The sequence below is a fragment of the Medicago truncatula genome, chromosome 6, assembly GCF_003473485.1.
Source record: "Medicago truncatula cultivar Jemalong A17 chromosome 6, MtrunA17r5.0-ANR, whole genome shotgun sequence".
NCBI classification, from domain to species: domain Eukaryota; kingdom Viridiplantae; phylum Streptophyta; class Magnoliopsida; order Fabales; family Fabaceae; genus Medicago; species Medicago truncatula.
The window spans coordinates 15332621-15345106 of NC_053047.1; the positions used below are offsets into that span (position 1 = coordinate 15332621).

General features: G+C 34.2%; 1 protein-coding gene across 1 annotated transcript; it reads right to left on the minus strand.

Moving 5' to 3' along the window:
• Positions 1-2193: 2193 nt before the first annotated feature.
• LOC120580833 (ras-related protein Rab7) lies at positions 2194-8921 on the minus strand. The gene is made up of 7 exons (XM_039834980.1): positions 8720-8921; positions 8620-8646; positions 7669-7768; positions 7448-7594; positions 5365-5445; positions 5147-5289; positions 2194-2630 (listed from the first exon to the last, which is right to left on the minus strand). The coding sequence occupies exons 1-7, from the start codon at positions 8770-8772 to the stop codon at positions 2498-2500; spliced, it is 684 nt and encodes a 227-aa protein (XP_039690914.1). The 5' UTR covers positions 8773-8921; the 3' UTR covers positions 2194-2497.
• Between the last annotated feature and the right edge of the window lie 3565 nt (positions 8922-12486).

Sequence of the window (12486 nt, forward strand, 5' to 3'; positions counted from 1 at the left end):
TTGCAACATAGCAAGTATACCTGTTTTTGGTTGTAGAAAAGTAAGCAGCGTTTAGGATTCTTCGAACCCCCTCTGTTTATATTGTTGGATAGCAAATAACAGTCTTGTCACATTTATTTATCTTAAGTAGACTATACAAGTGATGGGGTCATTGGGACGTGACTAACCTAGAAGGTTGAAAACTGCACCTGCTGATCACAAGGTGATCCTTACGTGTGGGGTCTATAAATCTCGGTTAACTAGGTCTATCCCTCCCGAGTCTGGTTGCACCTGCTGATCGCACAGTGATCCTTACGTGTGGGGTGTTACCGTGTCTAAGGTAATTGAAAGCATAAACTTAAATTGGTATTCCTGTTTTTTTCCAATGTAATGAATGACAATGTTCCATTAGCTCAACCCATCTATGAATCTTAGGACACTCATAACACACCCTCTCTCCGCTCTTAGTAGTTCTACAAACGGGCAACACTATATCGTCTACCTTACTAAGGGTTTTAAGACAATGGTTATATCTAGGTTTATTCCCTGAACACGCTTGTTTCCTTAATTACTAACCAGTTACATCCTACGTTCAACAGAGTTACTACTCAGTCTTAGTAACGTCCCCTCCTAAGTACTTACTACTAGGGTCAACTCGCTTTCGATATCTTTCACTAGTTACTAACTAATTACTTCCTAGACGGATAGTTACTAGTATAATTGAGGCATCTTGAATCTTCATTCTTGGTCTTCCTAAGTCTTCATAATTCTTCAAATGTTTTTGATTTGCCGATTTGCATGATTTCTTCATGAATTACTTCAAAAAACCCCTAATATTGTTATGTTTCAGGAAAACTCGGATTACAGACTCAAATATAGAAAACATTACTAAAACCTGCTGAAAATAACTGAAAAACATGCTAAGAATAACGTAAAATGACCTGTCATCAGAACACCCATGAACGGACAAGTAGAAACATCATATTAAGGGGTTGAAGAGGAAGCGAAGGGGAACTGGCCCGAGGAGCTTCCGAACGTCTTGTAGGTATACCGCACCACGCCACACTCAACCACCAGAGAGACAATTTCCGGCTCACCTTTGGGACAAAGACGGTGATACCGGTCGACGTAAAGGAATTAAGTTGGAGAATGGCATGCTAGAGGAACTAGATTTCAGGTTAACAAGTGCATATTCCTTTTTTTTTCTTTTTCAAAAGACAAAAAAGAGCATATTCGCATGGCACTCGTATTTGTATTACGTATCTCGGCTCCAAGCTTTATAACCCATCAACAACCCTAATTTTGTAGTAGGAGTATAGGATTAACAAATCCCTAATTCTGATTGACATACGTTGCTTCTATCAAAGTTTATAGTAGTGATGATCACTACTGCATCTCCAGGCTCTACCACTGTGCCGTGCAGGGAATAATAACATCAAAGTATATTTCTCGTTTATAATATTTTTTTAAAGGACTCTAATTGTGATAAATTGGTTGATTCATTATACAATTGGGACTATTATAATACATTTGTGTTGTGAATTCATTGTTAGAGTTTTCAATTTATTCAAAGTTGGAGATTTAGTATCATTTGTGCTTTTGCAAGATTATGCACTATTCTTTGTTTGCTTATGATTGGTGCAAGAATATTGTTGAAGTCAAAAAATTATAATTTTGTTCAACTTACAAGCAGTGACTCTTGACTCTCATGATTCTTATTTTGATATAGCTCCAATGCCTAAATTTATTTTAAAAGACATAGCTCAAGTAGATTGAAAATTGAGTGTTTTAGAGTGCACAACATCATTTAAAAATGAGTGCGACCTGAAAATTCGTTGTTTTCTAAATAGAGGGATTAATAAGATGGTTTCTAAAAATCGGGACTAAAAGATTAAAAATATGTAAATCTTATGCGTGTAACTTGCGGCGACTAATCCCTAAATGGACGGAAATTCTCCCAAAAAGATTTTAACCCTACAACATGTCCAAGGCTGAATTGTTCGGTAAGACGATGACTTAGAAGAAAAAGATGCTGTGATAACTATGAACTATTATTTGAGGTTTATGGACCTGTAATTTTAGCATTATAAATAACTAATATATGTAGAAATTGGGAATATACATAAAGAAAAAATCTAATATTTTCTTCATCATTTTCTTTTACATATTTTGAAAACATATTTCTCATTTTCATAAATTTTGAAAATACCAAAATATTATTTCATTATTTCTAAGATGCATTTTACATAACTTTCATGTCGTCCATCTTCTATCTATCACAATTGTTCATAACATGAGTATTTCATATCCTTGTTATCAATTTAAAATAAGCACTAGTGTTTAGACCGGCACTAACGTGTCGATCTATCCACTTTTATCGATAAATAGATGTCTTGAGTTTTTTTCCCAACAATTATTCACCTGACAACAAAAGCAATTCGACAATAGTTTCCTTCCAATGATACATTCTGAAGATGGACCACAAGTCAAACAGGATTACAATGGCAGCATCAAGAATTCATGTTCTCCTTCGAGAAAGAATGCGAAGAATTTTTGCCAATGCATTAGAGAGAAATGCACACCAGCTGGATGCACATCCAACCCTCTGTATATTAACTGGGGCAGCAGGCTCTGGAAATGGTTGAGAGTATCTGCAAAGGATGATCAAATATTGAATTCAAAAGTCAGTTAAGCAGCCATCTTTTGAAATCTCGTCTGATAGAAAAAATGCTACAAGAACATGGTATTCTATTAGCAAATTAAGGGAAGAATTCCCCTAATTCTGGAATGAGAAGATACAACAGATCTTCAAGGGTCTGCACCATAGTCACACGGTTCGGAATTCGCTTCAGTATATGGTACAGTTTCAGGTACGTGGTACACAACTCTCAAAGAATAAAAAAACTATGTATTACCTTAGAACTATTTAATACCCCTTAACAAAGAAAGCCTTCATTATTATTAATGTAATCACAGATTGTTGTTTGCACTGTCTCTGCTAGCTTCTAAACCACATCACCAGTACAATTTGTTACCTATAAAGCTTCTCTATTAATTGAATATAAACTACCGACGCATGTGTATGTATTATCAAAAGTAGTAAAAAAACGTATATTCTCGATAGCACATGTGTTTAGGCTAGCATAGAAAAATAGAAAGTCCCCCATCGGAGGTATATCAAACATCGAGAAGTAGTTTATGCTATAAATAACTGTCTACCACCCGTCTCATCAACTACCTACCTTAATACAATGCCTTACTCATTATGCAGGTGGGCCAATGATGTTTTACTTTTGATTTCTGCTCTCCACCCAGCACAAAACACTCGCGCGCTGCAGCCATGCCCAAAATGCCCGTGCGCTAGTAAAAAACGGGACTTAGTTTTTACACTTGCGTGACTTAACTAGGGCAGAGGCATTTTGGGCATGGCTGCAGGGCGCGAGTATTTTATGCTGGGTGGACAGCAGAAATCTTTACTTTTCGAAAGTAATAATCACTGTTGAGGCCCAGTTATATTAATCTTAAATAAACTGGTTAATTTTCATTGGTAACCGGGCTGGTACATTGGCACTTGTTTTTGAGTGAATTTGCGCGAACCAATTCGCAATCTTACCGCGAGTTGGTTCACAGTTTATAGGGAAAGTCAATGATTTATGTAACTATGGTATTTATGTAACTATGTTCTGGTCTCTCGAGGGTCGTCATTCTAAAACCCTTCTTTTATGTTTAGGTGCAGGTTTGAGTTCTTCTTACTATGTATGAGCTACTAACCTGACTAATGGAGGATATTGGATTGGGTTACTAACCGAAAGAGGGAAGAAAGTTGAGCAAATACATGAATAAATTGCATATTGACGAAGTAGGTCGAATCAAACAATCCAAAATGTTAAGAGGCACAATCACCCTTTTCCAAAAATAAAACCAAAAAATAATGCAAAAAAACCATACAAATATACTGTGTATATTACAAAAATAGCAGAAGCGATGTGATAAACCATAAAAAATCATATGCAAAGAGCCAAAGAAGCCATGTGATTTCTAGACATGTCTTCATGCAAAATAAAAAAAAAAATAAGAACTTAAATAAAATTATAATCACAAAGTTCTATATTATTTCCTAAGGATCATTTAAAAACATAATATATCAAGTCGTGGTAAAACCATAAAACATCTGAAGCGAGAATAGAATATAATTAAAGTACTTCTTAATCTCTTAAATGACTAATGTTTCGAGGTCTGTGAAGTTGAGATTTCCCAAATAGAAGCTCTCAAACGTGCCACAATTTTTCATGCCCTTGATGGTGTTTTGGAGAAAAAAAGTACTTACTAAGCTCTCAACATATATTCTTTAACAGAAGTGACTACATACTACACCGTAGAGTTTTCTTAAACACTAGTTGGTTACTGGTGTGGGATGCATATAAGGATTCAGAACTGCAGTATTAATGGGGAGGGGATCGAGTTATTTGAAAAGTAACTATGTGCAGAGTTACAGTTCAATAACTCAATATATACACTAATCACAGACAGTGTTGCAGTAAAATATAATTGAAATGATGAATATACTAGAAACTGGTATGGCGGCTGCTAGGATAGGATAGCCTCGCAGTATAATTGGAGAAGTTGTAAAATACTGCGACATATGATTTTGTTTTTGTTTTTGTTTCCAAGCAATATAATAGCAAAACTAGGATAGCCTCACAGTATTCGTAGCAGATTCATCAAAGTCTGTTATGCTGCAGCGTAACAACATTGCTATCGCTGCTATTTGACAAAACTTTTAAATTTTTATGGAGAAGCTAAATGAGAGAACTTAAAGAAAGTTGAGGGGAAGAATTTGATTTCCACATTATGATTTTTCAGAAAACTAAGATTCAGATTACTCATGTTTATTGCAAGATCATTTCAACTTGCTCTTTTCAATGAGTACATGGAAATGTTTAACCGAAATAACTATATCTCAAACACCATGTTGAATACTTTTAACATGGCTTGTTATCAACATTTCGACCTATTATCATTTCCTTATAAATATGATAAGTCATGTAATATGACTACAAGGTCAACTCTTAATTAATAATATTCAAGAAAAGCAAGAAACGGTTAACTGTGTGTGTGTGTGTGTGTGATATTGTATATCAGCATGCGAATCAAAAGAAAATCTTACACGTCGTCACGCTCTTTGGCTAAAACAGACATGGCAATAGATAGGAATGCAGCATCAAGATTGAAGTCCATTTTTGCGGATGTCTCGAAGTAAGGAATGTTCCCTCTCGAAGCACACCACGCCCTTGCTTTCTCATCAGAAACCTGTACCGAACATAATTAGAACCTTGTGCAGAAGATGAAGAAATATATATTATAAGTGCAATAGCTTTTGCATACCACTCGACTGCTCCCGCCATCAACATCTACTTTGTTTCCAAGTAGTATAATTGGAGGAGTCGTAGAATCATCAGGGGTTCCCTGTTTCACAAAACATTAATCTTAACCAATCCCTACCTGTAATGGAAAACCCAAACTGAAGAATTTGTAATATTTTGAAGAGGAACATGGATGTCCATAGAGAAATCAAAGAATGAAAATAATGTAGAGACTTGAGGTTTCGACACTATGCACTGTCACTAAACTAACTGTTAGAAATTTGTCATATCAACGAATTTGAACATCATGTGGATTCAAACCTTTTCGAAGAGAAAAACTATTACCAGAGCAGTCTAATTACATAACAAATCAAACAGTGATATATTCAAATAGAAGAATTTGAATGCTTCATTCACACAGAAAAAATCAATGATCCAGGTTATATAATTTACTTACAGGAATTCAAAGAAGGCAAGAAAGGAAAAGGATATCCAGAAGTGCTATATAATAGTGTTGCCAAATATCGGCCATAGTGGCGCCATGGCAGAGATCATCGCTAGTTTTTGGCTTTTTGCCATGGCCAATTTTGTGAAGGATGGCAGCGCCACGGAACCATACTCAGATATTGTGGCGCTATATGTAGGATAACATTGGCTCTCTGCCAAGGTCTGCCATCGATAACAGTGATATACAATACAACAAAAAACCAAAAACTAGCATCAAACTATGATTGTTCGAAGCCATGTATGTAACAACATGCACTATCTTAGTATAGGGAGCCAAGTATGTGTGAGTATAAGGTTATGTTGTCTGAATGCAATGACATCCTGTTTAGTGCCACATTGGCACCAGTTAGTTTCCGACAGCCTGTAACGCGTCACATGTTATGAGTTAGTTTCCGACAGTTAAAAATAACAAGTTTTTTAGCTCAATGAACTCCCAATATCTAGTGGGCTCAAATATCTTCAAGCAGAAAAATTACTACGCAGAGAAGTCCAGGTTTTACAATCTAGAAAAATTGTTTTATTCAATAAGAATAAGAATATCGGCCATAGTGGCACCATGGCAGATGGCGGTGGCAGGTTTTTGGATTTCCGCCATGGCCAATTTTATGAAGGACGGTGGTGCCACGGTGCCATACTCAGATATGGCAGCACCATACATCGGCTGGTATGTCAGCTTTTTGTCTCTCTGCCATGGTCTGCCATTGATATATAATAAAGCAAAAAAGCAAAATCTAGCATTGAACTATGATTTTTGGAAGCCATGAATGTAACAATATGTACTATATTAGTATAGTGAACCAAGCATGTGGGAGTATAAGGTTCTTTTGTCTCAAAGAAATGACAGCCTGTTCAGTGCCACATAGGCACCAGTCAGTTATGCCTTTGACAGCTGGTAACGTGTCACATCTTACAGGTTAGTTTCTCACAGTTCTAAACTGTCTCGGTATTTTAGAGTGATTGAAGGTTACTATCAACTTAGATGAATTATCAGCCAATTTACAAATACTTGTAACCCGAACTATCAAGTTCAGTTTTTTGAGAATCAATAAATATATGAAAATTCTCTATCATTTTTTCTCTGTTTTTCTTGTCATAGATCTCTAGTTCGAATTTATGACGATCTTTAGCGCTGGAGCAGAGAACAAAACCGGCAGAAAGAAGCTGTTATGAAGAGAACGAAGAAAGTGAAACTGACTACGGCAACCAGTGAAGTATAGAAAAGAGATACAGCAGTAAAATGTGATAGACAAATAAGCTAACACCACCAATAATAAGAAGACTTGGGCCTCTAAGAAATGTGGAATGTGTAGAGGATGTTCAAGCTGTCAGTGATGCGACGCTAATGGTCGCGAGTTATTACATAATCAAATATAATTACTGTTAGAATGCTATCTGAAATAATACACAAAAATATGAGGCTCCCTATTGCCATCATAATTTTAGAAGTCATAACTTGTCGCACAAACCTCAAAAGAATCTATTCTTGATACTCATTTTGAATTATCAATTGAAAAATTGTAAGAGGGCCAAGGCCTCAAGCCTATCAGGCAAATCACACAAATTAACAAAATCAGAAATATAGAGATGGCATAGTAAACCTTTTCTACAAACTCCGCGTGCCAGTTCTTAAGTGCATCAAATGATTTCATGTGATTAATATCGTAGATAAGTACACAGCAGTCAGACCCTCTATAAAATGAAACACCACGACTTTGAAATCGCTCCCTCCCAGCAGTGTCCCATATCTACAATCCAGACACATAAAACAATGAGATATACACAATCTACGTAAGAATATACAATGAAGTAGAAAACTCACTTGTAGAGTCACGGGTTGGTCACCAATCTTCAATTCTTTTGTGAAGAAATCGGCACCGATTGTACCTTTATATTCCTTTTCAAATTTCTTGTGCACATATCTATAAAAGTAGTTAACAGACCACATATGCCGATCACAAGAAAGGAAAATCCATGAATAACCTTAAATGAATCCAAATCAAGTAATAATAAGTTTTAAAGAAGCATTATATTTAACGAAACTCAGCAACATTAAATATGTATCATCCTAATTATGTGCCTAACCACATTCAATGCTAGAGAGAAATAACAATACATTTTAGAGTAGTGTTGAAAAACCATAATTTACCAATACTTAAGGATGGTAGTATCTAACTTCAACCTACCTACCTCCAATAGTCATTAACCATATCAATTCATCGAGTTTAGCATCTATTATTTTCCACATATTATTTCAAATTGTAATAGATCATAATGGATTCGGCTTTTCTGATGTGATACACGAAGTTTTAAATAAAAGTATCTCACTACGGTCTGAGCTGCATCATTAGGGTTTTCGATGTCTATATGCTTGTGATTTAGGCCTCTTTTTTACAACAATAAACCATTACCACAATTCGACTGCTTTGAAGTGAGACACATCATTTTAAATAAAGGTATACAACTAAAATCTGAGCAGCGACATAAAGGATTTTGATTTCTCCGTAAACACAGTTGAGGCCGCATTTAACAACAATTCTCCAAACTATCAAAGATCGCGATCAAAACACGACGTCAAATAAGTTAATTTTAGGTAAAAGTGGCATTCTAAACTAGTAAATTTTAGGATCCTCAAAGTTGCAAATTGAAATAAAAAGTACAATTACCAAAATTATGCGAACGAAGCAACAAAATAACACCACATGAAAAAAATCAAATAGGTAATAGTATTCAAAATTTAATCGGTTACCAAATCAGAAATTGCAAAGGATACTGATTTATCACGGCAGTTTTTCCAACCCTAAGAAAAAATAAAAAATAATGTTAGAGAAAAGGGAATTGAAAAACCCTTAAAATGAAGTTAGTGCACATACCTACTGTCACCTAGAACGAGGACTTTGAGCAAGGTTCGTTTGCGTAATGCCATTGATTGATTGTGTATTATGAAGAATAATACTTGTTGGGGGATTGATATATTGATGAATTGAATTGTTGATCGAGGTTTCAGAGTTTTGATAGATGAAATATAAAATTGATAGCTGATAAAAGTAACGGAAAAGGGGCACCAAATTCGATACATTTCTTTTTTGTCACCTGTACTGTTTAACTAGAGACACTTGTGTCGCATTCAACGCCCTTTGACTTTTTGTTTTTTTTATTGATTTTAAATTTTACACATTAAGTACATATTTCTCGATATCATAGATATCTCGAACCTATCAGAATTCTAAGTAAATAATAGTAAATAAAAAATAGAATTAACAACAACTGGAATATGGTATACTTACTTGGCCACAAGCTTTTGATTTGAGAGCCAGAACTGTAAACTGTTGGTTAATTTCAGAGAGGCAATTACAAAGAGAAGTTGTGACAGCGTCGAGAACTTTTTTTTTGCTGAAATTACAGTACATATTTCCGCGATTCGTTATGATCCGGAATTTGTTTGACCTAAAGTGATTCTGGCTGTAGAGGAAAACACTGATGGGAGCAAAAATTATTGAGTGAAAATTTTGTGTGCAGGGTTTTGGGAAGGTTAAAGAAAACCGTAGAATCAATCATCGCTCGCTGGAAAGAGGTATGCATTGTAATTTCTGGCCAATGACACAAGATGATCATGTTCCTTAAACAGCAAGTATGATCAACACTGCAAAACAATATAAATTATACATACATTCATGAGTTGTGACTATTTCTGAATCAACAATACTAACAACTGTAGGTGTTTTTAATGTATGTAACCTTTAACTGTTTTAAGATAAACTAGGACTTGTCTGCAATTTACATGAAAACACGATTATTTTTCTACAAATATTACATGTACACTGAAGATTCAACATGGGAATAAATCATAGGATAATCAAAAGCAACACTTTTGATCCTTTAAGTTACAAACATTTTAAACTTTGGTCGTTTAATTGACTTAGTGGACCAAAGTATGTAACGATTGTACCTTAAGGATCTGTTTGGGAGGGCGATTTGATAGGGTTTTGGAGAGGAATACTTTGGAGAGCTAATTTTTATATCTTCAAATATATTTGTTATTTAAAAGAAGAAGAAAAAGTTAAAGAAGAACATGGTGAATAATCATATAATACTTCAATTACACTTAATTGACATTTTATATTCTCCATAATGTAAAAGAGAAAACTAAGTTCTCACCTCCCTTCCACTCAAATCCTCCATCCAAACATACCCTAAATGACCAGAATGAAACGAAAAAACTTGGACCAAAGTTTCTAAACAAGTAACTTAAAGAAAGGAAAAGAAAAAATATATAAACTTAAGGGACCAATAAAAAACTTGAAAACAACTTAAGAGGCAAAAATTGCAATTTACCCTAAAATGTATTACTTTGACTCGTTAGTTTAAGGCCGCGTTTGGATGAACAGCTTATTTGTAGCTTATAGCATAGACACTAATGATAATAAAGGATATATGTATTAAGTTATTTCTATAACAAAAGAAAAAATAGTTAAATAATTTATGTATAAGCTGTTTTCATAAGCTATCTTAGAAAAGACATATATCCTTATTTGGATTTCTTATAGTAGTAGAAAATGTTTCTGACCAAAAAATTCAAACTTGTGACTCTTCTTTTTGGTCGTAACCTCCAATTTTAGGAGAAGAAAGAGAAGCTTGGTAATTCGGAGTTCAACCGTGAGATAAATAAAGTGTGATCAAAGATTGTTTCATTCCCGATTCAAATTCGTGTTATCCTCAACTATTAGTTCTTAAACGTAAATTCTTTAACAACTTGAGTTCAATGACTTGTTAAACCTTACAACTCTATAACAATGATCTGATTCCTAACAATGTAATAACGATTTCTACCATTACTATTCATAATAAAATCAAACATTAAATCTTCAAGAGAATGCATGCATATACAGAAAATAATTGACGCAAGAGATACGAGAGTATTATTTACCTTTCTTCAAACAGATGATGAATTGTATGGTCCAGCCTTCAATTTTGAATGTTTCAAATGTAAAAGAGATATGAGAGAAGTAAGTAGGGTTTTTCTGTCCCTTTTCCTATATTTTCATGAAATGCAAATGTTGCTAGATGGAAATTGGTGTCTTATTTATACACGTAAAGTTCCACATTAGAATTCAACAATAAATTATACCATCATTTTAATCCACAAATAAATTCCTTTTTAATTTTAATCCACAAATAAATTCCTTTTTAAGTGTCTTTTTAGAATATTAACACCAAAATAACGATGTGTATTTTTGCACATTTTTCTTCATACTATACCATCATTTTAATCCACAGATAAATTCCTATTTTTTCACACACTTTATCTTTCCAATAAATTTAATGTTATCTTTTTCTCATAACAAACGTCTATTTTATTGCGCACTCTCTCTCTCTCATAAAAAACGATTGTCCTCCTGAGCTTAACTCAGTCGGTAAGGACAATGCATAAAATATGCATGGTCCGGGGTTCAAACTTCGGACACAAAAAAAAAATGTCAATTTTCTAAATATTGTGCACATCTTTATAATAATTATGTCAATATAAAAATTATATTGATGAAACTTCTTCCTCTTCATTGTTATCTTGTTCTTGTTCTTATATCTTTTCAAATGAGTCTTCAACTATTGCTCCCTGTTCACCTCTCATCAGCTATTTATAGAATTTTAACTCTTCTTGAAACCATTGTTAGCAACGAAATTTTGTTTCAATTTAAAAATAACAAGAAACAAACTTTGTTTAAAAAATCAATCTTTAATTTTTCAAATAGATAACATTAATTAGTTTTATTGACAAAGATAAGAGTAATTAATAAAGGTTATAATTGACAAATATTATCATACCCTTAAAATACCAAAACGACAGTTAAATAGGAACTAAAACTTCACTCTAGAAAGACACTTAAAAAGGAATAGAGGGAGTATTATTTAAACCATTCAAATAATGCGTGCTTACTGTTGATGGAGTACCTTGATGGTAGTACACTACTAAAAAAAACAGCGTTTTCGGACGGAATTTTCAGACGGATACAATTTTGTCTGAATTTTTTGGATGGATTTGGGACAGTTTTAACGAAGCGAAATTTCCGTCCCAAAATTGTGTGAAAACTGCATGACATGTTCAAACAGGGTTTTTTCCCACGGATTTCTTTTAAAAAAACAATTTCGTCCCAAAACCGTGTGAAATATTGAGACGGATTTCGGACGGCTTATATTTTTGAGGGTTTTAATTGGGAAAGTTTCATCTCTTGCTTATCTCACAAAATTTCCCTCGCGTGTTCTACTCTTTATCCTAAAATTTCATCTCCCTCTCTCATAACCCTAAAACCCTCAAAAATCAATTTCTCAGTGTGCTGCTCTTCGATCAACTTCTCTTGTCCTTCTCTTCAATCAATTTCTTCCAACATCTTCTCAAGCTCGTCAATCAATTTCTCAAGCTCACCAAGGTTAGATTCTCTTCTCTTCAGATATGAGGATTCTCTGTATTTTTTTTAATTTTCTCGGTGTTTTATTCAACAATTGTAGCATGTTACCTTAAACTTGTACCTGATTCTTGTTCAATTTTAGGGTTTATTTTGTTTTACTTATTAGGGTTTTTAGTGTGCTTAACTACCTAGACTTAGATTCATGTTTGCTGTTGACAATAATTGTGGGTTTTGTG

What these genes read in the sequence shown, in the direction of transcription:
- LOC120580833 (XM_039834980.1), bottom strand. Translation starts at nt 8,772, where the DNA reads ATGGCATTACGCAAACGAACCTTGCTCAAAGTCCTCGTTCTAGGTGAC. An exon ending in CTCGTTCTAGGTGACAGTAG is followed by an intron (nt 8,647 to 8,719) that starts GTATGTGCACTA and finishes ATTTTTTCTTAG; the next exon opens with GGTTGGAAAAACTGCCGTGA. An exon ending in ATGGCGGGAGCAGTCGAGTG is followed by an intron (nt 5,290 to 5,364) that starts GTATGCAAAAGC and finishes TGTTCGGTACAG; the next exon opens with GTTTCTGATGAGAAAGCAAG.